Consider the following 27,663-nt stretch of genomic DNA (forward strand, 5'->3'; position numbering starts at 1 on the left):
TTAAGAGATATTAAAAACTAAAAATAAAATATAAAAATAAAAGTCATTTGATCAAATAATTAAAAAATAGTTTAATGAGGTAGATATATTATATTTTATCATTTTTAAAGTTATTTTTTTTCTTAATATTAAATTTGATTTTAAATTTTATGTTTGTGGAATTTAATAAACCATAATCAAAATACCAAAGCAAATCTAATTCTCATTTTAAGATTATTTAAAATAAATTTCAGTTTTCATTCAATAAATCAAAAACATAACGTTATTTTAAAATTTATAAAATATTTTAATTATTGTAAATATTAATATGTGTTCATGAGCTTCCAAAAATTTATCAGCCACATATGCATGTAACTTCCTATTGATCAACGCTTTATTAAGATAGTATTTTTTAAAAAAATCAACATATAATTTGATAAATATTATGAAAATACATGCACATTTAAACGATAAATAAAATTGATTTGATTTGACTTAATTATAATAAAAATAGTTATATTTCATTTTAAATTTGAAAAATATATGTAACTCAATATAATCACAACATGAGTGACTCAATCCAATTTATATCTAAAATTATAGATTTAACTACGAAATATATATAATTTTTTAAGAATAGTAATTTATTTTATAAATATAAATCATAAGACAGCTAAAAACATATTAAAATGAAAATAAAATATTAACCAACTGTTATAATTTAGTTATTTTGTAAAATTTATATATATGCATGAGACTTCATAATATTATCCTTATACTAATTTATGTAATTCGAAATCAGACACTTTAGTTTATTTTTTTATTTCATTCTAAGCACAATATATATTAAGTTATACATAATCTTCATAAAATATATTTACATATCTAAGATAACAACCACCTAAATGCAAATAAGAAATTAATCAAAAATTTGATGTATTGAGAATAAAAAATATCACAATTGAATTCAGAGATGTAATCTGATTTACCTAAATGATAACTAAATCAACTGTAAAAACAACAAAACCGATTCGATATAACATATATAAAATCATAAGTATAGATACAATATTATTAATATAAATGATGCATACAAATTATAAATTAATTTTAAAGTTAAATAGAAATCAATTATTATAATATATTTACTTTAGATAAATTAATTTAAAATTAAAAGTAAATAGAAATTAATTATTATAATATAAGTATTTACTTTAGAAGTATTTATATCCGTGCACGGACACGGAAAAATCAGAGTCAAAAATAAATAACAAGTTGGTTCATATTTTGTAGGGTATGATCGATCCATTGGACCCACAGCATAGAGAGCAAAAGGGTATATACCACATCCCCTGATATGACCAACGAAACATAATTTACCAGGATACCCTAATCCCACGGTTTTGTTCAGACAAGTATTATGAAACTTCTTTCCCTCTTTTTTTCTTTTTAAATTCTCTCAAGTTAAGCTTAAATATACTCACAAAACTCTTCATCTTTATTACGGTGTGGATCCGTCAGTGGATAAATGTTTATTTAACTCTGAAAGTCAGGTAACGGTAAACATGCAGAAACGTGATTTTAAAAGATGGATCGTGGATATTTATGTAATAAATAAGCAAGTTACTAAATGGTGGCAAAAAAAAAAAAAGGTGTTGTGCTTTTTTTTTGTCAAGAAAACAAGAACATAAATGGTTTTGAATACGTCTGTATTGGTGGTATAAAACAACAAGTCAACAACTACAGAGACTTACAGATGCAGCTGGCGACACATACTATATCACATGACCACGAATAAATTGGGAAATAAAGAACCAAACAGAATAAAGTAAACTATATAACTGTTGTTAGAAATTTTATTAAGTGAATGTAGACCCGATTTATCAAAAAACTTATAATATAAAGTTACAAAAAAAAAACTTATAATATAGTATCTGATTCAGAGATGAAATAACTCTATTCACTGAATTTTGTGTGAAATATCTCAGTTTTTCGTGTTTAGATATCTCACTTATCGAGATATTTGAATGTCCATGATCTGATTGATATTTTTGATGTTTTGAGTATCTACCACACAGTACTAGATGTTCCAACAAAGAAGATGATATACGTGACAAAGAATAAAGTTTACATTATTATTAAGGCTAGGCAGCCTAGCATCGCACTTGTGTCATAAAAAATATGCAGTTTGAATTAAATAGTTTCTTTAAAACACGTTAGATAAAGTCAAAAGATCTAAGATTCAAAGATCATGCAAAAGAATCATCTCAAGAAATCCAAATATCAAAAACAATGTAACATAGATCCAACCATATATTATATCATCCATCAGTGATGGACCATCACCCTAAGAACTGAAGAAGAAATCTAGAAACACAGCTTGTTTCTTGGGTTTTGCTTCTGTCTTACATCAAAAGTGCATTGTTCTGATAAAGACCATCTCAAGATTCCAAAACCAATAAAATGGTTTCCTAATTTAAAGAATATAATATGATCTTGAAGTAAAGCCAAATCAACAAGATGCTTAAGTTTTGATCATCTCTGCAAACCTCAACTGTATTATATGGCCGAGACAACGGCGACAACATCGCTTTCTTGCGGCGGAGGAAGATTCAGATCTATCGTACATCGGCGGAGCTCCGGGACATGTCTCTTTTCCGCTTCGATAATGGGTTTCTTCAGCTTCACCTCCCTTGAATCTCTCGAGAGCATCATCAAACACATGGCTAAATCCTGTTCCGGAGAGCCGTCGGAGACAGAGCTCGCCGGCTCTGGCGACTCGTCCGAGTTGCTTTTACTCCTCTTCTGCTTCTTTCCCGACTCGGACGAGTTCTTTAACACTCTCTTCTTCTTTGAAACCTCTGCTTTGCCTCGTTTCCGAACCGGCTCCACTGACTCAGGTTCGGTCTCGGTCTCGCTGTTGTGAATGATGGATGACTCAGGATCCGGGTTAAAGACCCGGCAGCTCTTCCTCGGGTTCTCTCGCAACCCGTAAGCCAGAGTTTTACCGTCCGAGGAAGACGAAGAGGAATAAACCGAGTCACCGAGGAGCTTCTTCGGAGTGGGCGTGTGCGATGAGACCAAGTGGGACTTCATGTGACCACCAAGTGCTCTGCCATTACAGAAACTTTTGGAACAGAGCTTGCATTTGTGCTTCTGCATTTTCCAAAGAAAACAAGAACAGCACAGAGAAACCTTAAGAAGACTTTTAAGTTTCTTCTGTGTCCCAGTTTGCTTAAAGAGACTGATGTAGAAAAGAGAGAGAGAGAGACAGAGAAGTTAATAAGAGTAGGTAACAAGCATTCCTATCTTTTTCACAAACCCCCAAAACTAACAATTATGACTTTTTGGTCCATACGATAAAAACTACTACTACTACTAATGATACGTAAAGATAACTCTTTTTAGTTAGTTTTAGTATAACATTTAAGAGAAAGACTATATACTATTTTTAATTCGAGTGGCAACGATAACCACCGAGCATTGTAGAATCTCGAATTAATCCGTGAAAAAATTCTACATATTCTTACAAAAACAACTAAAAATGATTATTTGTTTGTTAAAGAGTGTAAAATTGTTTAAAAGATGGAAGAAGAACGAAAACAACAAAGCACTTGTTGCTTTGCCTTTTATTGACTAGACACTTCTCCAGTGCGTAGATGAGATTAGAAGCTTAATAAAGGATTTGCAAAAGCAAAAGACTATATATTAAAATCTAAACAAAGAGAAAACTTAAACCAAGTAGTATGTGTGAATTTTGTTGGTTAGGTTAGTTGAGGATTTTTTTTTGATAAAAAAAAGGTTAGTTGAGGATTTGTAATGGCAGAATCGGTTGAAGCGTCGAGGTTGACATGATATAAACGGTTGTATTAGTTTGAGTTGATTTTAATTGGGAGTTGAGGTTTAAATGCTGAAATGTCATTTCTGAAGGATTAAACATTCAAATAACTTGATAGCAATGAATATTGAATGTTAGTATACAGTAAGAATAATTCAAACGAAACGATCTAATAATCATCACATGTATATAATTGTAAATAGATTGATACCATCTAACATACGATGGTTGACACCAATGATGATTCGAGAGGTCCACGTCTGTTGAGTCATTCCACCTTAGTTTTTTTTGTTAGCGACGTCCAATGTCATTAAATATTATTCGGTTTCTTGAGATTCATTGCTTCTTGAACTATAAAAAAGCAAAGAAAAACTTTAAACGAACTTGATTTTCCTGTGGGTCTTTTATTTCTTTTCACTTCCATTGTATGAATTTAGGGTTTGAACCGTGGGAGGCCCTTCAAATGTAGGCGTCTCTAACCACTACATTACCATAGATGTATAACCTTTCGGTTTTATTATTCTTTCTTTGTAAAGGAAAATTAATATATTTCCAACTTTTCACTTGGAGAAATATATGGGTGAACATATTTTGTAATATATAAAATGAAATGTGAACCCTTGTCAAACTTATTTCTGAATCTGTAAATATATATGTTTTCATTAGTTTATTGAGATGTTATTTTTTAATACCATGCCATGTTTTGCATTCAATTCCAATTGGGTTTGAGATTTGAGAACTCCTAGCTGTCATGCTTTTGTTTCCAACAGAGAGGATTATACTCATTGCTCTGATTTCAAATGAAGAAAAAGACAAAAGAACTTTGTGAGGGTTCAAGTATGATTACTGCCTAAATATTTTGAATTCTCTAACCGGGATAGGATTTTTGTTTATGACTGCAGTTTCAACAAACTTGACATATTCATATTGTAAATAATCCCTTTATATTCTTCCATTTAAAGGAATGGTTCATGATAAGGACTATACTTCTATAAATTATTAATTTTATCACCATTTAGCAAAAAATATTACCACTTGTTTGATGATATAGTTAGACCGTCTTAAGGATTATTGACTATAGCCACAGTTCACGTTTTATTCCATACAAATTATTTGGATATGAACAGAATAGTAATTATGGCTTGTAAATATATATGGCTATTGAAAAGTAATGAAGAAGATCGTCTAACTAAAAATTGAAAAGGTGATCAATGAACATATAAATATCACATTACCAAGAATAGAAAAGGCAAATATTTGAATTTGAGTTGCTGTAGCTATAATAAAAAGTTGAGTAAAGAAGAGGCTTAGAGCACCCGCAACGCGGGTTCGTGATGAATCCTAAGCGCGATAACTTAGGTAAAAGCAATTAAAAAAATAATTTTAAAATGTCGTAACCGAAGGATTGATCCTAAACTAAGGGGTTTAAGGATCAAATCCTTAATCACGTGGCAAGGCGGGAGTGGTCGTGGTAGGGGTTGTGTTTCGTATGTGGAAAAAACATTCATTCTCTTTCTCCGTCTCGAAAAAAAAACTCTCCCGAAGGCGAAAGGCGATTCAGAGATCGTGAAACGGTGAAGGTAAATCGCGTGCTCTTAACTCAATATTTTTGGATTAGGTGTTGATGCATGTTGATTAGTCAGTTCTAGGGTTCTATCGTGTGGTAAAAATCGATTTTAGGTTTCAAATCGAATTGGGGATTTTTTTCGATTTACGGTTTTCGTCTAGGTTTGTTATTTTCTGCATCTCGAATCGGTTCTTTGTTGTTTGAGAGTTCTATCGTATGGTTTTAATAGATATAGGGTTTGAAATTGAGTTGGGATTGACTTCTGGATTGATTTACGTTCCGTGAAGAGTTATAAATAATTTTACGGTTCGAGATTGATTTGTAAATCGATTACGGGTTCAGGATAGTCGAAACCATTTGTGTTAAGCTATCCTTATAGCTAATTATGAATCTGATAACATGATTTTCCTTGCAGGTTTTGAAATGGAGGAAGAACTTCGCGATAAGAAAGCACAAAAAGAGTACTACAACATGATCGATTTTGTTGCAAATGCGCAACAGGGGATTCCCAAAATTTGCCCCTGTGGATCAATCACGAAAGAAACCGTTGATGAAGATGATACGTACGACTACCTCCCGGGAAAAAGATACTTTATCTGCAAAGACTTTGAGGTATGTACTGTAATTAATCTGGTTATTTTTATGGTTCATATTCTGACAAATGTTTATCTTTTTTTGCAGAATGATGGGCTGCATTTCAGGCAACCATGGGTTACGGCTATTCATGAAGAAGTTGAGAGGCTCAAAGAACGGTATCACGAGCAGGCGAAGCTTCTGAGAGAGTGCCAGGCAGTTAAGGTGAGTGATGAGTGATCTGTTATGTCTTTAGGACTTTACTTATATGTGGGTAGGACTATAGTTCTGTAATAACTGTATGATGTATGTTCAGGACGAGGTGAGAATGCTGCAGGACGAGGTGAGAATGCTGCTTATGCGTGTGGCTGAACTCGAGAGAGCCCTGTGAGGTTAGTGGATTAAATTATCCTTCATCTCTGCCTCGTGTGAAATTAGTAGGAGTTTGCAAATAATATCCATACTGCTTCATTAAATCTCACTTTCAAACGAAAACTTCATTAACTCACTCTCTAGCTGTTATGATAGGACAGTTAGCAAATAATATCCATACTGCTTCATTAAATCTCGCTTTCAAACGAAAACTTCATTAACTCACTCTCTAGCTGTTATGATAGGACAGTTTCCTACTAGGATTAAATAGAGTTGAACTAAAGATCCCTATTTAATCTTCTGCGTTTCTACAAGAGAAACACAGAGTGAAATCCGAAAATGGAAAACTCCACTTGCTTTGTAAACCTTTTAGCTAGCCAAGGGTGTGTTGAGCTTGACTCATCGGAACCCCTTTGCTTTAACAGCCAATGTTCCGATGAGTCTACTGTCAAAGAGAGGAAGAAATGGACACCAAAGGAGGATATAATCCTCATTGGTGCTTGGCTCAACACCAGCAAAGACCCTATAGTCGGGAATGAACAAAAAGCTGGTAAGTTCTGGCAGAGGATTGTACAGTACTACAACTGCAGTCCTCAGCTGGTTGGGACAATCCCAAGAGAACTTGGGCAATGCAAGCAAAGATGGGCTAGGATCAATGATTTGGTGTGTAAATTTTCGGGCTGCTACGAGATGGCATTGAGGGAGCAGAGGAGCGGGTAAAATGACAACGATGTGATGAAGGCTGCTTTGGATATCTTCTACAATGACCACGGCAGTAAGTTCAACTTGGAACATGCGTGGAGGGAGCTTCGACATGATGTGAAATGGTGCTCCACCTATCTCGAGAAGGAGAGCGGTCGGGAGAAGCGCAAAGCAGTTGCTTCTGATGCTCAAGGGTCATTCGCGGAGCCAGAAGAAAGACCCATAGGAGTTAAGGCAGCTAAGGCTGGTAGCAAGAAGAAGAAAGGTGGAAAAGAAGAAGAATTGGAAAAGATAGAAGGACTGTTGGCGCTCAAAAAACAAATCTCTACACAGAATGTGCTAGAGAGTTTACTTGCAAAGACTGAGCCACTAGATGACATGGAATTAGCTCTGAAAATGAAACTTATGTCTGAAATGATGTGATGATTGTTAGCTCTAACTTTAGTACACATTTGCTGTTCGTTTCACTATGTTTAATCATCTCATTTTCTCTATTTCAGGTGATGTACAAGACCATGTGCCTGACGAAGACAAAAGCTGCTGTCTCTTCCTTATGTATTCACGGGATGCTTGTTTTTTTCTCTTATTTTTCCATGTGAACCTAGTCACGGGTACTTTGTCTGTTTATTAGCTTTGTATTTATAAGTCTGGTTGTAGACTCGGCGAAGAGCTATCTCATTTGCTCTTCTTGTACTAAAAACTTGTTATGATGAAATTTTAATTTCGAGTATCTGCGTTTCATCAACCCTTCCCTTCATATTTGTATGCTCACGGCAGGTATGGTCACTGGTTTGTGTTGCCAGTATGATAGTAGAGTTTTGTGTTGCTTCTCAAAATACCAATTCAAATCTTTAGTAGGCTTCAATCCACCATCGAATATTTGATATTGTATAAGGTTGATACAATGATTGATTGACAACACAACCTAGAATTAGATGATTCTGATATATAAGGTTGATATAATGGTCCAACTATTCGTACGCACAACTATGGTTTTGGTTTTAACAAACTTTCTTTTGTAGATTTAAGAAAGGATAGTGAAATATGGGAGATGAAACAGATCGAAGATTATATGCGGTTTTGGATGAGGCGGTCGATGAATATATTGAGGATACATTCAACAACATCGTCGAAAATCGAACAGTCAAACCGAAGAAACGTGCATATGTCGAACGAAACCGCGAAGAGGGCCACAACCGTCTATGGAATGATTACTTCCGTGAAGATTCCACATTTCCGGCTCATTTTTTCAGGCGCCGTTTCCGCATGAACAAGGAAGTATTCTTGCGTATTGTCAATCGCCTCTTCGAAAATGTTACATTTTTTCAGCAAAGAAGAGATGCTGTCGGACGGTTAGGTCTATCTCCACTACAAAAGTGTACGGCAGCTATTCGTATGCTTGCTTATGGCTGCACGGCGGACGCCACAGATGAATATCTCCGACTTGGTGAAAGCACAACACTTTCGTGTTTAACTAATTTTACAGAAAGCGTAATACAATTATTTGGAGAAGAGTATCTACGAAGACCCACTACAGAAGATCTTCAACGACTACTCGACATTGGAGAAATACGTGGCTTTCCTGGAATGGTTGGAAGCATCGATTGTATGCATTGGGAGTGGAAAAATTGCCCAACTGCTTGGAAAGGACAGTACACACGTGGATCAGGAAAGCCGACAATTGTCTTGGAGGCTGTCGCTTCACAAGATCTTTGGATATGGCACGCTTTTTTTGGTCCACCAGGTACCTTAAACGATATTAACGTCCTCGATCGGTCACCTATTTTTGATGACATTTTACAAGGTCGAGCTCCAAGGGTACAATACGTGGTCAACGGACACCAATATGATATGGCGTACTACCTCACTGACGGTATATATCCAAAATGGTCAACATTTATCCAATCTATCTCACTTCCTCAAGGTCCTAAAGCAGAGTTATTTGCTAAAGTTCAAGAATCAACCCGAAAAGATGTGGAGCGGGCTTTTGGAGTATTGCAATCTCGATTTGCAATAGTGAAAAACCCGGCTATTTTGTGGGACAAGAAACAGATAGGGATGGTTATGCGAACATGTATCATACTTCACAATATGATAGTAGAAAATGAACGCAATGGATACACTCAGTATGATACATCTGAATTTGAAGAAGGAACCTCGACCAGAAGTTCGAATGTGGATGCACCCAATACTTCCGAGATGCCTCCAAATCTCGCTAATATGCTTCTTATACGGACTCATCTTCGTGATAGGCAGTTACATGAACGATTGAAAAATGATTTGGTAGAAAATATTTGGAACAAGTTTGGTAAGATGAATAATTATTGTATGTTTGCATTTAATCATTCAATAAATGAATTTTCAATTTTAATGTTTTGCAACTTTCATAATTTTTAATTTCTTAAAAAAAAAAAAAAAATTATAAGAACTTCATAGTAGTAACACCATTGGACATATAATTAGGATCAAAGTCCTTAACTATTCAGAAAAGAAAAAAAAATATTAAAATATAGCTAAGGACTCCAATGGTGGGTAACACCATTGGAGATGCTCTTACAAATGGAATCCATAGTGTTAACTACTTAGCTTTGCTTCGATCTCAATTTTCACTCTATCTATACTACTATTCTGACACGAAAAGAAATATGTGTTTAATAAAGATTAATTATTCTCATCCAAATTAATGTGTATTCGACTATAAGAAAAATGGTCACCCATATTTTAAGGGAACCGACAGGAACAACAAAACCCATAACTTTTTCTCTAAACAGTACAGCACGATCCAAGAAAAATGTTAACACCCCATCTAAATTCCCTTTTAATAATGTATAACTTTTATAGAAATTTCATTGCAACCGTTTAATAATATAATCGAACATTTTATTTATTTAAAAACTAGTATGTTATAATAAAGTTTAGATCTAAAGAAAGTTATGCAAAACAACTATCCAAACTGATGGCTTTCTAAACATAAAGAATCGCTATTCCTTATATAAATCATGATAAAAGCATTCTTCTTCTAATTATCCAAGCAGAGTTCTTTCATGACAATGCTCTCGTTTATTACTGTCCATAAGGTGCATTCCCTAACGTAGAAGCAACCGAGCGCTTAAAATCCACAATTTATATGCGTCTGAACCCGTTGATGGAAAAGATTTGCTAAACCTACCTCTATAACGTGTATTAGGCTTGCTAATCTGCATAAGAGCTTTAACCATTATGTTTCTATATGAAGGAGATCGTCAAGTACCAAATATATTCGATAGGAAATCCTAAAACCTGCATGGGATCTTCTCTTGGTGATCTAATGTTGGTTTCACACACACATATATACTTCTTTAACACTACACTAAAATAACATGAGCATTAAGAAAACAAGACTTTAACGCAAGAGAGGCTTCTCAAGATCAAACTCTGTTCTAAGCACACTTTCTTCTTCTTCTTCTTTGTCCTCATCTCCTTCTCCACAATCTTCTTTCCCTTTAGCCCACAAAACGAAGTAGAGTCCTCCGAACATCAACCCCATTCCCGCAAAGCTAATTTCACAACACACAAACACAAGAAAGAAGAAAGATGACTTTGTCAAAATATTTTTCCAAAATATATCTTACTTTGATAAGGAGAAAATCTGCAAAAGAAAAATACCTTCCGAGGTTGAAACTCTCTTTCATGGTGAAAGCAGAGACAAGAACACATACCACAGTAGCAATTGGACTAAAGAGAGACACAATCACCGGTCCTTTCCTTTTAATCACCCATGCACTAAAACATGTTCCTCCTCCATTCACCAACCCTCCCTACAAACAAATTCTTATAACAATGTTTCAACACACAACAAATAATGTTGCACACACTTTAATATGATTATTGAGGAATAAATGTACCAGCACTGCAAATCCCACAAGGTGGCCAAGACCGATTACTGATGCACTTCCCATTTCCATACTCCCCTTAAGAACATACTGCAAAGCTACCGTGGAGATCCCACCCATCAAAGTAACAATTGAAAACATAGATATCGCTGGAAACTCCACTAGTATGGATGCCTAATAGGGACGATCGATGTGATTACACAAGCAAAAAATAAAACCGGATTAGCATCGACCTATGAATGATATATAATTTCTCTTGTGCTAAAAGGAGGCATGAGGATAAACCTGGAGGACAATACTTGACGACAAGCAGCATATGGAAAGGAGGAGACAGATGCAACCTAATATCTTCTCCTTGTCGAAAACGACATCGTCAGGGACAATAGGCAACGCTTTGACCGAGCTCGATGTGGCTGTAGTACTGTGCATTAAGCTCATAATGAAAGCTCCCATCACACACAACACCGTGCCTCCCATCTTAACTCTACTGTACATACAACTTAGCTTCACTTTCTCCATCCTTAACAAATGTCAAATATTCAAAACCCATTAATTAATAAAACTAGTCTTTATATAATTAACAGTACAAACGAACAGAAAAGCAAATGATTTTACCCAGCAGCCCAAGCAATGACGAAAATGAAAGCAGGAGCGAGATTAGGCATAGCTGTAGCCATTGATGCAGAGGTGTGTTTCATTCCTTCTAAGAATAACCACTGGAACAGAGTTACTCTGCTTCAAACACATAATCTCTCTTGATTAATTAACCACTTGTTTATTATCATAAATTCATAATTAAGAAAGTAAGCATCTAGTAATCAAAAGTACTATACCCGACAATAGAAACGTAAACCAGTTTTGTCTTCAACTTGAAACTTAGACTTGTAGGCCACAGTTTCCTGCAAATATCCACCACCCAAAAAAAAAAACAATAACAAAAATAAAAAGGAATAGAAAAATAAAACATAAGAAACAAAGCTACCTTTCAAGGAGAAAAGCAAGAGGGCTGATGAGAACAAACGATGCCAAGGTGCAGAAGATAACGATAAGAAGCGGGTCGACTCCAAGAGACATCAACTGACTCAGTAACACCGAGTTTCCGGCGTAGATCACCTGAGCTAAGACCAACCCTCCGATGATTCCAACTTCTTCTAACGTCCCTCTCTTCATCATTTCTCACCAGTCACAACGAAACACACAAAGAAATATTGAGAAGACAAAAATAAATATAACAGCTTAATCAGATTTGGCGGTGGAACACGAGGTTTCGACTTTTGTGTGGAGAAACAAAAAAAAAACAGAGACACTTTAACTCTTTTGTGTTCTTTTCGTTGTTAACTAAAATAAACGAAACGCTTTCTTTCTGATATCTTTATTTTGTGGGAATGCGTTTGCTTGAAGTGTAATCTTTTGCTCTATTCTCACTTCTTCCCTTTCGAAGACATCTGTACATTCACTGCATTGGTTTTATGGACGGTCTCGCCATTATAGCTATCTAGGGAACTGCATATTTTTATTAATTCAAAGACTCCTAACTTTTAACTATACTTATTTTAGACGAGTCCTCAAATTTTGGTGTAATGGGTTTGCATATTTTTGGCTAATATGTAACATTATGTGAAATACAACATTCAAGAATCAAAATCCAGTTGATGTTAGCTTAATCTGTTCAGAAATATATATATTCTGGTGAGTTTGTATGGCCTTTTAGTTTTGGAAAAATGAATCATATGTCATTTAAATTCATCTCATATGATCAGAAGCTGATTAAGAGTTAGGAAAAGCTGTGGCCAAAATAGTAAGTGTAAATGCATGTAGCTATCTTTCTCGTTATTGCTTGTGACACAACACACACAAAAAAAGCCAAGTCTATAACGAGAAAAATGCTATTTCCCACCGAAACAAATTCCATGATCAAGTAACATACGTTAACTAAGTCTATAACGAATTGGTTATATATTAAAAAAATGATCTGCCTATTAAATATTTGTAAATGAAAATGTGCAAAAACACTTGTGGTGAAGCGTAGGCCTGGACATAAAATCCATAATCAGAAATCCGAAATCCGAACAAAACCCGAACCGAAAAACTCGATCCGTATCCGGTCTGAAATGTAAAAAATAACCGAACAGATCTTGTAAGGTGGTATAAAACATATTCGAACCCGAAGTGTTATTAACCGAATCCGAACGGGTAACCCGAAAAACCGAAAAAACCAAAAAATCCGAAAAGATATCCGAAGAAACCGTTCCGAATGTCCAAACTAATATACAATATAAATATATGATACATGAATATATACTTCAAATATTCAATTATTTTGATATGGTATCTAACAATAAGTATTTAAAATTTAAATAACTACTTTAAATACTTAATTATATATACATAAGTATATATATCTTATGTTTTGCTTTTAAATTTTAGATTTTATTTCGGGTATATCCGAACCAATCCGATATAACCCGTCCGAATGATATATGATTACTTTATGGGTTCTATGATGTGATACAAAACCGACCCGAACCCGATGTGTTATATCTGAACCCGACCTGTACTTGTAAATTTACTAGAATGAGGCCTAGGAGGTGTTATAAAAAAGAACCAAAATCTGAAAAACCCGATCCGAATGCCAACGGATATCCGAACGCCCAGGCCTAGTGAAGCATAAAAGAAAAATAAGAGAGAAAAACGGAGAACTGGAAGGCATACACGTCATATGATGTGGGCTCCTACATCACTTCCTTTTCCAACGACTTGTGAAGCGCGTCACCGTCTGTCCTTTTGTCCCCCTCCCTCCGCCTCTTTTTCTCTCATCAAAATGACAAAATAAAATGCGATTAACTTTTTGAATAAAAAACTTAATTCAAATTTCTATTTTAATCACATTTTATATTTTAACTATTTTATAAATTAACAGAATTTTATATTTTCTCATTTAGTAAAAAACATAATAAACTTTTATACCAAATACACTAATTTATGATTAAAATATTATAGTTCCCTAAACTAATATCAGTTCAATAAATTTAACCTTAAATTTATTAAAATTACCATTATTAATTAATTAAAATTTCAAAAAATTTGAATATTTTTAGTTTAAATATTAATTTTTATAATTGTTTATTTATGTATAAACAGGTAAAGAGATAATTACTATAGAGAAAAAGAAACTGGCAGAAAGATAATTATACCATATAAGTAAATAATTTGAAAAAATACCATATAAGTCTCGAAAGGGAGAAGTTGTGCTCATATTAGGGTTTCTCGGAAGATCACGCGTTAAGACCATGATTAACCCGAAGTTCTTAGAGTGAGGTTCTTATCGGAAGTTAAGAAACTGTTTTTTTACTTTTAAAGAAAAAAACTAAGAACCGGTTCTTAAATAAGGTATTTAAGAACCGGTTCTTAGTTTTTTTCTTTAAAAGTTAAAAAACAGTTTCTTAACTTCCGCTAAGAACCTCATCCTAAGAACCCCGGGTTAATCATGCTCTAAGAGCTTTGTCGAGCGTACTTTGTGGAGTAACTTTCTTGTTGATTAACTAATTAATCAATTGGATACACATGTCACTAGCTTCGTAAACCATCCTGAGTACTGTTGTGGCAGTTTCATATCTTCCGACAAACGAAGTCCGGATCACAAGTGTTTTGTCGGAATGTTGGCGTTCTCTTTGGATGCTTCAGTACGGAAACATACGAAAGCCTTTCCCACTTTGTTAACAAATCTCTTTTACTACATATATAAGGCTCCATTTCTTGAAAGTTTGCACCTGAGTCTTGAAGGAACTTATTCTGACACAGATATTGTATCGTGCTTTGAGATTGCATCAAACCGCAGTCTGCATGAGCTAAATGCGGTTTATGGGTTTTTGTCGAGTTTGAGCTTACCAAGAAGAACGTGTGAAACACTAGTGGTCATGCATCTCTCATATGTTTTCCTCAATGTCACTTTAGTTCCACTCCTTTAAAGTGCTCAAAACTCTGCGTCTTCTATCTATGCAGTACAAAGGCAATGATAATGAATCCTTTACAAGAATTTTATCCAAATGTCCTGTCCTTGAAGATTTGCTAATAGAGTACCATGATGCTACACAAACTTTTACTGTGGAGGTGCCTTCCTTACAAAGCTTATCCGTTATATGTTCACCAAGCCAATATTTTTGCTTGAATACTCCGTCTTTGAAGCGCTTGAAGATTGAAGCGTGTTTGATGAAATTGTGCAACATTCAAAAGATGCCTCACATTGTAACAGCTGATCTTAAGATCTTATAATACAAACCGATCTGCTGGACCTTCCGGGGTCTCTCACATCTGTTAAACATCTCCCTTTATGCTTGATTGCTCCTAAAGGACAGGTACCACAATAGTATTTTTGTCATTTTTATCCAATATTTTTTCATATATACAAGATTATACTTGGAAATGGCAGGTTCCGCACAAACCAACTGAGATCTTTCACCAGCTTCATCATCTAAGTTTTTGGACATGTTATCGAGACTGGCCGAGTTATCTCAAGTGGATCATAGAAGCTTCCCCTAAGCTAGAAACTCTCAAACTCTACCATCATGTACGTAAAAGCAAAAAAAAACGATCAATATGCCTTTTTGCGTGATAAGTTTTTAATTAATTACATTTATAATTCTAATTTCCTTTTTCTTATAATAATTTTTCCCGAAACCACTTAGCTTACAAGAAGAAAATTACCTTTAGAATATAATGTGATTTGGTCCATGCTTTAAAAAAAAAATCACAAAATTATTCTCTTTATAATTTTAATTTAATGAAAGAGAAATATTTATTTTTAATTTCTATATATATATATATATATGTAGACCAGTTTTATTTTTATACCTTTCTGGCAAATGTAATAGGCACAATTTGTTAAATTCTTATAACTTATATGATTGTGATTGATAGGAGCAATTTTACAAAGAGTTCTCACAAAAGTTTCAAAATATTATAAACAATAAAATTTAATAAGAGTATTTTAAGATCATAGTTTTCATAATGAAAATCTTTGAGATATCCTCGTGATTTTGAAATACTTCTAACAATAAAATATAAATAATTTTTTATATATACTTAAACTTTTAAAATTAAAAACCTCTACTAGAATTATTCTTATGCACTTCCCAACTAATCAACAATTTAGTTTATTTATTTTCTAAAAATATATCACAATATACATAATCATACGAATATTATATATATATAGTACAACAAAACAAAGTAAATTACTATGAGTCTGTGCATTGTTTACTGTCAAAGAAAAAAATACTATTCTATATATATTTTTTTTTGCTATTCTAGTTTAGTTTATTAAAAGCGGAAAAGGTATAGTTCAATTTGGAAATATATATGCTTGAAAATTAAAAAGCACATGTTTAACTGAGATATCTAAAATTAAATTTTATTTCAAATTTATAAATTACAAAATAACTAAAACTTATAAATAAAAGCAAAAAACTATCAACTTTTTTTTTGTAAACTAAAAAACTATCAGTTTTTTTATTTAATTATTCTATAATATCTATTACATATCCATGCGGGAAAGTCAAGTGATAAAAACGCATATAAATATGCATTCATCAGCAACTCACTCTCACGCTCTCAATTTCAAGAGTCCTCCAAGATTGGCTCTCTCCCGAGTCCCGATCAATCTCCATAGACTAGAGCTAACGGGCTTATATCGTTATCTTGTTTTTTTACCAAGACTTTGGTATACGATTTTCTTTTTCTAATAAAAAGACTTTTGATTGTTTGTGGTTTTAAAAATAGATTTTTGATCTTTGGTTTATGGTTTAAAATTTCTGAAGTAGATTTTAGATTTTAAAAACTTGAATGATAATTTTGTTTTTCTTTCAGTTTTATCAATAATTATTTTGTAAATGTTTATATTTTAACTTCTATTTTGAATTATTATCTATGAAAACTACTAATTTAGTTTCCTCTAATTTAGGGACTATTAGGAAACATATATTTTATTCATAGCTGCATAAATATATAAGCTTATTTTTCTTTTTTCTTTCCATAAATCTAGATGTATATATATTCAACTCAACATTCAACAGATTGATTGAAAATCCTTTTTTTATTATTTGAGGAGCATTAAAAATAAATAACTTTTAGTTCATGTGTTTATTACAAGTGTGCCATTTCTTACGTGGCAACTCCACAAGCTCTCTCACCTATTCTATTTAAAACCCCATTGTTAACTAGAGTAATTACACATCATGCCATTAATCAAAACATTATAATTACCTTAGTTTTGTCTACATTTGTCACATATATACGTTAATACGTATTACATCAAACCTTATCATTTATTTCTTGCGTTAGTTACCTTAACCGAAGTTCTACGTATTACATCAAAGATTTTAAAATTATGTTAATTACCTTGACTGAAGTTTTTTCATTAATCTGTTTCAATACAAAAACATTACTGACATACGTAGTGGTCTAATTTTTTATTCAAAATGAATATAGATGCGAAAAAGTTAATGTGCGATTATCAATCAAAGTTTGTTTTCTGAAAAATCATAAAAAGTATTTGATGATCAATACGTACTCAAGTGATTGATTTTCTTAAAAATGCGAAAAAATATTTGTTCTCTTAAAAATATATCAAGAGGAAAACTTTGTTTTCTTAAAATAGTGAAACAGAAGAACCATGCATATGGTATATACTTGCCCCGTTTCATTAAATTGTTAGATGATCCCCGCCTTGCGATTGTAGAAACTAAGGTACAATACAATTTTCTGGCATACAATTATAAAAACTTACCTTAGGTGATCTATCGTAATTAAGATTTTAACGCCAGCTTGCATAATGCAAATAAAGGCGGAGCAAATTGCCCATGATTCAAACGTGATTTGCAAGGACGAAATTGATTGATGATTGGGAAAAAGGAAACTTCTAATAACTTTGATATATTTTTAAATTACAAATTTGGTAAATTGATGGTAATAATACGTGATTTGCGAGGACTTGACTTTTGTATATAAGGAACGTAGATTAAGGTTCAAATTATTGTAATCAATTAATAATCGTGAACTTTCTTGAATTTGTTCAATTGCGATTGATAAAAGGAAGTTTGCATTAACTATTTACAATATTAAATTAATTCTCGACTAAGATTGGAACGCAAGTTATGTGTAATATTCGATTTAGTTACAGCCATTATTTTGAATCCATATGACCACATGGCGATTCCTTTTTAGTATAAATATACGGCTTCTATAATTCAGAAAACTCACCACACCTTTCTTCTCGACTTTGCTCATATCAAAACATTCTCTCAAGCAATCAAATGGATGGCTTTAACTCTATTTCCGATTTGAAACCATTCAAGACATTGTTTCGTTTATATTTTATTTGTCTATTGCTTATGTTTTGTTTTATTTTATATTTATAATTTATTTTATGCAAACAAATATACAATTTTTAAACAAAAATTCCGCAGCTTAATTTAGATTGACATACTAAATTTCGTCTAACCCTTACTTTATAACATATAGTATTTCTTGCTATAACTTTAACTTTTATTATGTCTACAAATTAAAAGTGATAATATTTTGAAATCTATTTACTCCGCGCAGGGCGCGGGTTATCACCTAGTTACTAATATTTACTTGGAACAAAAATATATAAAGTCATGATCAACCTTCACCGATGAAGCGGTGTGTGATTAGAAGTGGACCACAACATCTTCATCTTTCAATATTTTTTATTTTTTAAACAATCTTCATCTTTCAATTTATGCGATAATGAAGTACACAAACTCAAAAGTGTTAAATAACTTATAATTTATAGTATCGAGAAATTTAAATAAGAGTAGAATTTGATACCCGTAGGAAGCAAATAACACTAGTATAAGGGAGAGAGTTTATTATAAGGAAGAAGAAGAATATGTAATGGTTCTTTGATTATAAACTCTTGTTATTGTTTATGGTGTACAAAAGAGTGAGATGAGTGATGGTATTTATAGTGAACAACAATACATAAAATAACAAAGATAGTGCTTAATTTGGTAAATGAGTGGGTGATCATAGTGTTTGATGAGTAGATGATCATAGTGCTTGAGTTGGTAAAGGAGTGGATGATCATAGTGCTTGAGTTTGGTAAAGAAGTGAATGATCATTTCAATGCTTAATTTATAACACTCCCCCTTGATCATCCATCTTGTATTACGTAGTGCCTCGTTAAAAACCTAGTCATGGAAAACCCAATACGAAAAACCGTAGTAAAAGTAAAAAGAGTACAACTACGTAAGCTCCCCCTCGAATGAGTAGTCATAGAACCTTTAGAACAATGATAGATTTTCATCTCTAAAATTGTAACATTCTCTTTGGTTGTCTATCTTTTGTATGTTCTTTGTTGCCTCGTTAAAACCTTGTCATGGAAAAACCCAATGAGATATAAAAAAACCATGATAAGGAAAAAGAGTACAACCACACTTACTATCATATTTCTTTCCCTGGAAACAATATCTTCAGGATATGCATTCCAATCAACTCTCTTCAGAGAATTAAGCTTAAGAGAATAAACTCTATTCATTTCTATTATGATATCTAGGTCCTTTAGACTTCTTGTCCATAATTCTCTTTTGACTTAGACAATAGTTTATTGGTCTATTTGGATTTCAAACCAAATTTCTTACATATAATCGTATAGAAATTCGTCTCGTACATACGAATTATTCATTTGTAACTATAGAAGTTACTATTATGATTTTCTTTCTTTTCATATGAAATTACATCTTTCAGTAATGAAAAAGATTAATAATTTTCTTAAATAACACTCTTACGTATGGTATTTCAGGACCAAACATATACGAGCGTCTTAAATAAAATACTTTAAGGATCTTTATGATAACATCTTAGTTTTAGATCTCCAGTTTAGAATACATAAAACAATATAGTATTGTCAAGAGTTTTCTTCCAAAATATAATTTTTCTATAACTCTTCAGGAGTTTTGATTATATTCAAATCATGATTCTATTGATTTATAATCTCTTGATAAATACAAATAGATACATTTGTTAACCTTATAATATTTCATATATCCCATAAAATAGTTTGTTTCAATTCGATCGAATATGCAGAGTTCCCGGGAACATGATTTTGATATCATCAATCCTTCATGGATTATACTTTCAGGGATTAACATTTTTCAAGTGGATTGTTTCATTCAAGTTCTTCCTTTATTACCAGACTATAAGGAATTTAAAACTAGTTGCATCTACCACATGAAATTATGTCTCTTCACAATTAATTTCATATTGATCATTCTTTGTGTGCAACGGTTCATTTACATCTCACTTGTTTTACACCTTTTAGTGTATGGACTACTGGTCCAAATACTTCTCTATTTCACAAGAAGTTTATATCTTTGTCTATTGCATCTTTCTGATTTGGCCAATCATTTCTTTGTGTACACTTTTCAATAGACTTTCTTTCATGATCCTCTTTCTCATTTATTATATCAACTGCTACTTTGCATGTATAATATCATCGACGTCAATTTTCTTATCGGTTCCATTTTGTTTCATACATGACATAACTTATTGAGATCTCTTCATTTGTCTCAGGTACCTGAATTTTCGTCAGTCATGTTTAATTTCTCTTCGGGAGATCATACAAAACTATATTGCCTCGTTTTGACCATTATCAATATATGCTCCTTTTCATTTACGAGGATTTATCTTGGGAACCAATCTGTTTACCACGATGCAGGCGTGACTAGCAGTTTGATATTGTTCTTGTAGAACATTTATTCTTATTGGAGCATTTACAGCTGATATATGTGACTTGATCACTATATTTATATGGGTCGTGTCTGACAACTGATTTAGTAAGTTTTGAAATGAATTATCTTTTGGACTTCTATTTCACATTGTGTTTAGCCCGAGGATCAATGATAATTCATTTCAACTTATTTTCTTTTCCAGCTGTTTATTTTCTCCCCCTTATGTTGGAAGTACTAACTCACTTTTAGAATTCATGTATAGCCTTACTTATAGTTTTCGGGGATGGCTCTGGATTCTTAAGTGTCAATAGAGATTTATATCCAACATATATTTCCAACCTCATTTAAAAACACATCTTCATTTGAAGCTCTGTGGCGGAGCAACATCCAACATTCTTAGATGAAAATGAATGGTTTCTGATTCTATACCAATGATGGGGAGAACTAGTGAAAATTTATTGGCTTGATGCGATCCAATGTTGCTCAAAATGTTTAGCACTTATCTCAGTGAATGTGCTATAGTCGTTAAAGACTTTAAGAAGTGAATTCACCAATATTATAAAAATGCATAGTGGGTGATCAGTCCACTAACATCTTCGTTATTTATGCCAATATCTTATTTTGGCTGGTGAAAACCATATTACCCTTTTATCTTATGGGTAAGCAACATATGTCAAATCATTCGGAAGAATCTTCTGGTTCTTATATGACTATGCATATGACCTTTAAGTATATATTCGCATTATTAATGAACCAAAATGGTCTAACTGATTCATGCCAAATGTAAACTTCTAGTTTACTATACATTTATCTTCATTATACTAATCTTTGTGTAGTACAATATATAAGAGGCTGTAGATATTTTCTCTAAAATACTTATACTGCTTTGAGAATTATTTCTGATTGAAATGTATATATCATTTCGTTTGCTTATTGTCTCAACATAAGTGTCTCAAAATCTTACGGATTTACTTTGAGAAAAATTCATTAATCTTAGTTTTAGTGTAAACATAATCTTCTGGATGTTTGACTTATCATAAAAAGTGAGATTCTTTAACTCTTCCCCTCGAGAGTATAATACTACAGGTTTATCAATCTCGAATGTATCTCATTTTCTTAATCAACAACATATCCTACATGGGTTATGTATTTTTCGTAGATCCTTTTAACTTTTGATACTTATAAAAATACAATACCTTAAGAACTTTAAATTGCATTCTTAAGAACTTTAAATTAAATTTTTATGTGCAGTAATACTATGTATACTTCTGGAGCATCATATATATCCTCTTTTTAAGCATTCTATAAGTTTTACTACCTTGTATTGTACACACAATAAATTTTCTTTCATCTTCAGATGAATTCATAATTTCTTTTCTTTATTACCATGTTTATTTTCTCAACTTTAAGTGAGAGTATGAGTTCTATAAAGAAACTCTTTGGACCTTGACCTCATTTATGCTCACGTCTAAAACCACAATTTATGAGTTTTTAAATGTCATATTCTCTTCAGGAGAATGAATCATAATCAACTAGACGTGATTTATCAATAGATATTTTTTCAATATATATGCATCATAAAACAATTTCTTGAAGAAATTTTACTTTTAAACTTAACATCCAACATAGTTGGCTTTATTTACCGACTTCAGGTCTTGTAATCTTTAAATGCAAAATACAAAATGAGCTTTAGGTAATCACTTCAGGTGATAATACCTTTTTTATATATATTATCTTCCAAAACTTATGGATCTTTTAGAGTCAAGCTTTAAACTTAAAATCCTCAATATAAATGGTAATAAAATCAAAATATTTCAAATATATATAAATATGTATTAACAAAGGTGTCTTATTATATCAGAAAATAAATAAAATTTTCATAGTAATTATTATATAAACTATATTATTACTCTCATGCTTTTTAACAAAGTTTAACCTATCAATCAATTTAATGAACAAATTCATATCACTGCCAACTTCATGCAAATTGATTTATCTAATCAAGTTTGTTAAACTTGTGTATAAAGCATAAAAATACTTATCTTATAAACAGAAGTATATCGGCGATGAAAGTTTCAGCTGTTCACGTTTCTGAATTGGCTGATAACTTGTACATATCTTTCCGAGAGAATACACAATCCTGAAAACTTTAAATTTTTGCTCATATAAACATGGCCATTACATTAGTAAATATCAACATATAATCCAAATTCTTTTATGATATTAGACCAAAGACTAATCGACAACAAAACTAACCGATTACAAATAATTTCTTTTATGATGTTAGACCATGAATCATAAAGTATGTTTCCTTAATACCATTAAATCATGAAGCATATTAAAGTATAATAAGCAAAATTTAATTCATAAAATAACTATTATTCTTACATATAGACAAGCGTTGATATATATATATATATATATATATATATATATATATATATCGTCTAAAATGACTATATATATATATATATTTTTTTTTTTTTAGAATTTCGCAATTTTAAAATGAATCATTTATTATGAACTTCATAATTTAAAAACCGTTTACATTAATCATACAAGAAATTACAAGGAGAAGCGATGTAAATAAAATTAAACCGATATTCATCTTAAATTCACTCGGAGTAAATTCTCCAACGAATAAACCATAAATAGAAACACAAATAAAAATGACACATAAAAACAAAAGTGCGCGAATCATCTTTCTTGAAATGAAAAATCGGAGGAGAGCGATTTGAAATTTTTGAGAGAAGATGAAATGTTTTGGATGATGAAATGGAGTGAAAATGAGTTGTATTTATAGATGAAAATTACTGTTCATGACCGTTGGAGAAAGGGGAAATTTTTGAAAAAATTTCTTTGTGACCGTTGGGGTTAAATCGAGTGCACCAAAAATTAGTCTGGAAATATCCTATTAAACTGTCAATCAAATCTATAAAATTTCATAAAAGTGAAAAATTATGACAATGAAATATTTATGTTATATGACAACAAATCATGCGACGGCTCAGCCGATCAATGCAGAATAATAAATAAATTATACGGCGGCTCGGCAGACCAATTAATAATAAACAGAATATAAGGCGGCTCAGCCGACCAATAAATAATAAACAGGATATAAGGCGGCTCGACCGACCAATAAATAATAAACAGGATATAAGGCGGCTCGGCCGACCAATAAATAAATTAAATTACTAGTAAATAATATAGGCGGTATTCCGGCCATTATAACATGATATAAATAATAGTAGAGGCGGTATACCGACCATTATAACAGGGTATAAATGATACAAATAAATTTTACCGAATCGCAGAGTGATCGTGCTGATAACGTGTTAAGAAATAACTTATAATTTATAGTATCGAGAAATTTAAATAAGAGTAGAATTTGATACCCGTAGGAAGCAAATAACACTAGTATAAGGGAGAGAGTTTATTATAAGGAAGAAGAAGAATATGTAATGGTTCTTTGATTATAAACTCTTGTTATTGTTTATGGTGTACAAAAGAGTGAGATGAGTGATGGTATTTATAGTGAACAACAATACATAAAATAACAAAGATAGTGCTTAATTTGGTAAATGAGTGGGTGATCATAGTGTTTGATGAGTAGATGATCATAGTGCTTGAGTTGGTAAAGGAGTGGATGATCATAGTGCTTGAGTTTGGTAAAGAAGTGGATGATCATTTCAATGCTTAATTTATAACAAAAAGTATTTAATAAATCAAAGAATAATAGTCCATTAGAGAAAGCCGCCACAATGGCAATGGAAAATAACCAAAATATCACTTTCCTCACTAGTCATTATTTTTTTCTTTCTATAAACCTATAGGAACAGAATCAAAACAACCAGCAGAGCATAATAACCGGTAACATTCCCCGACAAGAATCTCTCTGATACGCCGCAGTTTCCAAGAGAATCTTTCAGCTCCGCCAGTGAATCCAACCGCAACTTCGGATTCGGCCCATATAGCCTGAGTACACCTGCCACGTCATCAACCGTAAGGTCAACCTTCTTGGTCCTTGGCCGGAGAGTCGGGTACATAACCGCTGACTCACGCGAGCTGTGTCCTAACCCCAGCAAGTGACCAATCTCGTGAGTCGCCACCGACTCCAAGTCAACTGCAACCTTTGATCCGAAGTCGTCGTTGACGACCCACGTCTCCGCCGCGTCGAAGTGGACCCGTCCGTTCTTCGGCGCAAAAGCGTGTGCTAAAGTCCCGAGGACTCCGTCAAACGGCTGCCCGTCACCGTGATCCCCGGCGAAAAACCCGATCTTTAAATTCGCCGTCGTGTAATCATCGACCTCCTTGAAACTCACCGGAATCACGCTCGCCCACCGGCCGAACGCTCGTCGGAAAACTGTTTTGACGTCGTCGGATATCGGGTAATCGAGTTTGTGTGTTTCCGAGAAGGCGTAGGTTAGCGTGTCGCGGCTCCACTTCGGCTTACCGCCGAAGTACGTGTAACGCGCCGTCACGTGCATGCCGTTGTTGATCATGTGTGTATCGCTAACGCCACATCGCGGTGACGACATGAGGGTGACGGTACTCGTGTCGAGTCTCCCGGTTATCGGTAAACCGAGATTCTTTTGGTACAGAGAGATTGCTGATTCGAGGCGGCCATCGAACACGTCGGAGAAGCTCTTAGAGCTATCACTACCGTTGTCTTTGACGTAACCGAAACGGTGGAGGTATCTTTTGAGCTCGGATACGCCGCTGACGTGGCTGCCTAGTTGGACGTCTACAAGACGTGAGAAATCATGCCGCGTGGAGTTGCTGACTTTTATTGTTTGAGTTGCTTTTGTTGTATATTCATTTGGGAGGTTTCTGGCGGAGAGCCGGCGAGGGAAACAGAATAAGATAACGGAGATGATTAAGACAAAACAGAGAGCTATGTTTCTATGGGTTAAATTCAGAGTCATGGCAAAAAAAGATTCTGAAAGTTCTGATTTTAAATAACCGTGGAGGTAGGATAGAAAAAGAGGAAATAGTTATATAGATTCTAACGTGAGGATTACCTTTAAACCCAAAAGGAATCTGGAAGTTGGACTATGACTTGGAAGTTGCTTCGGTTGGGTCAACTGAATCATGTCCGGTCTAGGAATACAATGTGAAGATCCTTGTCCTAATAGAACAACATTTTTTTTTGGCACAAATCCTAATAGAACAAACTAATAACCCAATTAAATCCTGCCACAGATTAAGTTTAATTAGATGGGCATGCATGCTTTTATCTATGACAACCATATTGTATTTACATATCATTCTTGTATCTTAAACGACTTATCTGGCGATATTTATATAACTATTTTTTAAAAGAAATTTATATAACTCCCTACTACTAACTCTAAAGCTTATTCTCTGATTTCTCTAATTTGACTTTTTAAAATTGTATTTTCCAAAAGGCATCTACGTGTTAATTTGCATTGAATTTGGCATAATTCATTATAAGTAGTTAACTTGGAATCTCGCTAAAGGTATAAAGTTCTTCTATAAGGGTTGCGGTTTTTAGTTTTGTCATTCTTATTTAAGTTTAGACTCATGAGTACATTAGCGATAGACATCTTGGATTTCTTGTTTATATCTCATTTTCTTTTAACCTTAGTATAATATAATCGAAAAGTATATATATTCAGTCTCCAATTAATAAAATCTTTATTTTTATAGTCATAAGAAATTTAGTAAACCACGTTATATTTTCTAGATCGTTTACTCTTCTTTGTTTTTAGTTTGTTTCCGAGTTATCTTCTCGCATCTGTCGTAACACTATTTTTAAGTTGACCACTCTTAACAAAAAAAAAACATTTATATAAATGCATCGAAGTCATCTTTAAAACTTCTCGAAAATTGGATGAAGAAAACTGAGGAGCTAGATGTAGAATATAATTATATGTTTTGTTGTGTAAATTTCTTAAATATGTATATAGAAAGACTATCGTAGGCGTTAACTAGAGCTACATGAGAGTTTTCGTACTGTTCATGCTGTTTTCAAGGAGTACATCCCAAAATATATATTTCAAATAAATGTATTTATATGTCTGCACAGAGTATTAATCGGCAATAAAACCACATATGCAATTAATGGATTGATATTTGGGAATAAATTGGGCAAATTAAACGATGAGTAACATAGATGATGTGAATGTCTTCGTTGGAGTATAGCTGAGGTCTAATGAGTTTGTTGACCATAATTATTAATTAGGTATATTTCAATTTCAATAATATCGGATCTTTCTTTCTTTTTTGTTGTTCTTGTTATCTATTATCCAAGAATGAAAATAAGACCCTTTTAAGGTTTACTATGTTAGATTCTTGGTTATAAGGAAAGTTCGTCTGCAGAAGAAACCCCTAGGGATCGGTAAGGGGGTTACGTGTGAGATGAGACCACCAACATAAGAGCTCTCCTCCTAAACAAGATAGGGAGATTCAGTACAGTGCGAGCATGTTAGGAGGCCTAAGACAAATCAAAACATACATTTATTGTTTTAATTAATAGTAATAAATTTAAATAAAAATAAAAATAAAACAAAATTCATGCTCTTACATAAATGTTATTTTTACATATATCAATTTTTAAAAACAAATATATTTCTAAATCTGAAAAAAAATTTGTAGCAAAAACAAAAATCAAACCTCTAAAAATATATATTAAAATCATTAAAACTGTAATACCATATTAGAATTAATCTGAAAATTATTTACTGTAAGGAAAACTGAACCACTTTAGATAACATAATATAATTAATTTGGAAAGTATTTACTCCAAGCAAAAATGACACCTACCTTCAAAGACATTATTTACTGATATTAGGAGCCCTGGAAACTATATATGCATTACGGACCTAAGGCAAATGACTTTTTCTTTACACCATAAGCACGACTCTGAGGAGGTTGAACCAAATGGAAAAACATTTTTTAGCGATTATATCTTCAGTTTCCTTGTCATTTTCTGTAGATCAGTCCTGATTCCTATCGTATTGAACGTTCGTTATCCACAAACATACCTTT

At 32.9% G+C, this 27,663-nt stretch overlaps 6 protein-coding genes across 9 annotated transcripts; 3 read left to right on the top strand and 3 right to left on the bottom strand.

The window, feature by feature from the left end:
• Positions 1-2,215: 2,215 nt before the first annotated feature.
• On the bottom strand, positions 2,216-3,285 carry LOC106409238 (zinc finger protein ZAT9). The gene has a single exon (XM_013849897.3). It carries the CDS (start codon positions 3,139-3,141, stop codon positions 2,539-2,541), a length of 603 nt encoding a protein of 200 aa, XP_013705351.1. The 5' UTR covers positions 3,142-3,285; the 3' UTR covers positions 2,216-2,538.
• A 1,305-nt stretch (positions 3,286-4,590) lies between these two features.
• On the top strand, positions 4,591-10,436 carry LOC106410176 (putative nuclease HARBI1). Of its 3 annotated transcripts, none has more exons than XM_048762887.1 (3): positions 4,591-5,397; positions 5,800-5,996; positions 6,066-10,436. In XM_048762887.1, the coding sequence occupies exon 3, from the start codon at positions 8,076-8,078 to the stop codon at positions 9,426-9,428; it is 1,353 nt and encodes a 450-aa protein (XP_048618844.1). In that variant the 5' UTR covers positions 4,591-5,397; positions 5,800-5,996; positions 6,066-8,075; the 3' UTR covers positions 9,429-10,436. The 3 variants fall into 3 exon arrangements, with proteins under 3 accessions (XP_048618844.1, XP_048618846.1, XP_048618843.1); XM_048762889.1 differs by having other exon boundaries at positions 6,066-8,073; XM_048762886.1 differs by having other exon boundaries at positions 4,591-5,996.
• LOC106408382 (glutathione S-transferase T3-like) lies at positions 6,669-7,049 on the top strand. The gene has a single exon (XM_013849169.1). The coding sequence runs from the start codon at positions 6,669-6,671 to the stop codon at positions 7,047-7,049; it is 381 nt and encodes a 126-aa protein (XP_013704623.1).
• LOC106408383 (glutathione S-transferase T2-like) lies at positions 7,065-7,454 on the top strand. Its single transcript, XM_013849170.1, has one exon. It carries the CDS (start codon positions 7,065-7,067, stop codon positions 7,452-7,454), a length of 390 nt encoding a protein of 129 aa, XP_013704624.1.
• LOC106409286 (WAT1-related protein At4g16620) lies at positions 10,267-12,387 on the bottom strand. Of its 2 annotated transcripts, none has more exons than XM_013849944.3 (7): positions 11,886-12,387; positions 11,737-11,802; positions 11,519-11,635; positions 11,189-11,423; positions 10,916-11,077; positions 10,677-10,828; positions 10,267-10,567 (listed from the first exon to the last, which is right to left on the bottom strand). In XM_013849944.3, exons 1-7 carry the CDS (start codon positions 12,074-12,076, stop codon positions 10,414-10,416), a joined length of 1,077 nt encoding a protein of 358 aa, XP_013705398.1. In that variant the 5' UTR covers positions 12,077-12,387; the 3' UTR covers positions 10,267-10,413. The 2 variants fall into 2 exon arrangements, with proteins under 2 accessions (XP_013705398.1, XP_048618847.1); XM_048762890.1 differs by having other exon boundaries at positions 11,519-11,638; positions 11,886-12,370.
• An 11,903-nt stretch (positions 12,388-24,290) lies between these two features.
• On the bottom strand, positions 24,291-25,621 carry LOC106409407 (metalloendoproteinase 1-MMP). Its single transcript, XM_013850052.3, has one exon. It carries the CDS (start codon positions 25,575-25,577, stop codon positions 24,480-24,482), a length of 1,098 nt encoding a protein of 365 aa, XP_013705506.1. The 5' UTR covers positions 25,578-25,621; the 3' UTR covers positions 24,291-24,479.
• Positions 25,622-27,663: the final 2,042 nt, after the last annotated feature.

Source organism: Brassica napus, chromosome C7 (genome assembly GCF_020379485.1).
Source record: "Brassica napus cultivar Da-Ae chromosome C7, Da-Ae, whole genome shotgun sequence".
NCBI classification, from domain to species: Eukaryota; Viridiplantae; Streptophyta; class Magnoliopsida; order Brassicales; family Brassicaceae; genus Brassica; species Brassica napus.